Genomic DNA, 1451 nt, shown 5'->3' on the forward strand with positions numbered 1-1451 from the left:
GGAGCGCGCGGACACCGGCACCTCCATCCTCTCGGTAACCTCCAGCGACTCGGAATGTGATGTATGATGCCCAAGGCCGTCCTCCTCCCCGCCCCCCTCCGCTCCGTATCCCCCTTCTCCTCCTTGACCTCCTCCTCGTCCTCCTCCAGCCCCAGAACAAACCGATATCAGGATACACCATCACACACACACACACACACACACACACACACACACGCGCACACACGCTCCCCACCCCAGCCAAAAAAAAATATATATATATTAAAAAAACAACACAAGAAAAATAAGTTTAACGCAAACCATCAACAACCCCCAACCCCCGTTTCTCATCGCGGCCACCCCAAAGGACTGCGACGTCAACAGACAGTCACAAACGCTGATGTTGTTGTGGGCAGAAAACATAAAAGAGGTGACAATTGTATACTTTCTCGGACAAGCACGGCTTCTCCTTTCGGTTCCCACGGACTGGCACCCCACCTGCATGACGATTTATTTGTATCTGGGAAAATATTCTCTCTAGTTTAAAACGATTTAAAAAGAGTCGACTGTACAAAAACCACCACCACGATGACAAGACAACAAAAGCAAAAGAGACAAAAAGAGGAAAAAGAAAGTAAAACCGCCATCTCCTTTCGGAATTTGTTTAAAAAGAAAAGAACTCTTGGAGAGGGAAATAGAAAATGTTTCTTGCCTTTTGTTGCGTGCTCTCTCTTTTTTCCTCTCTCTCTTTTCCTCTCTCTCTCTCTTTCTCTCTCCCTCTTTCTCTCTCTCTCTCTGTTTTGAAGTCCAAGTATTGGTCAAACAAGATGCAATTTTCTGTTTTTTTGTTCAGCAGACAATCATTTTCTTCGTAAGCACCTTTTTCTCTCCTCTCTGTCACTGCCTGTGTGGGTACTGGTTATAAATGTGGAAAAAGAATAGTTATGACTGTAACAGATTTTTATTTTTATTTCAAAATTTTATATGAATTATGTATATCTTAATGATTGGTCATTTTCCCAGTTTGTAATATATGTGTAGAAATTGCCTGTATATGATAATTGCTTTCTCTCCTCTCCCTTTCCCTTTCTTTCTCTCTTCCCCCTCCTGATCCCCTCTCCCCGCTCACCTCTTTGCTTTTGGGGGTTCCTCTCCCATTCAGTGTTTCAGGCGTGCTCTTCGGGCTGGGGTAGGAAGAGGGACCCTGTCAACAGCAAAAGCGGAGAGTGAGACCGTAGTATTCTTAAGCAAAAGCTATTCAAGTATTTCCTAGCTGCTTTGGCGATATCTCTCACTCCCTGTAGAGCGCTTTTACTGTTATCTTAACTGCGTGTTTATCTATATGTAAAAACTTTCTAAAGCAAATACAGTATTCTCCATTTTCTTATTACTCCTGGAGACTGGTGTTTTTGTCCGCCCCTGTGCCGAATCCCCGGGGTGCTGCACCCCCCGAGGTGCTGTGGCCGGGCCTG

The 1451-nt window shown here is 44.9% G+C and overlaps 1 protein-coding gene across 1 annotated transcript in view; it reads left to right on the top strand.

Moving 5' to 3' along the window:
• SIX3 (SIX homeobox 3) overlaps positions 1–641 on the top strand; it is an 11585-nt gene extending 10944 nt beyond the window's left edge. The window contains exon 5 of the mRNA XM_014538496.1: positions 5–641. Within this exon, the coding sequence (XP_014393982.1) occupies positions 5–67 (63 nt within the window). The 3' untranslated portion in view covers positions 68–641. The remainder of the gene's footprint in view (positions 1–4) is intronic.
• Positions 642–1451: the final 810 nt, after the last annotated feature.

Source organism: Myotis brandtii, unplaced genomic scaffold (assembly GCF_000412655.1).
Source record: "Myotis brandtii unplaced genomic scaffold, ASM41265v1 scaffold191, whole genome shotgun sequence".
Taxonomy (NCBI): domain Eukaryota; kingdom Metazoa; phylum Chordata; class Mammalia; order Chiroptera; family Vespertilionidae; genus Myotis; species Myotis brandtii.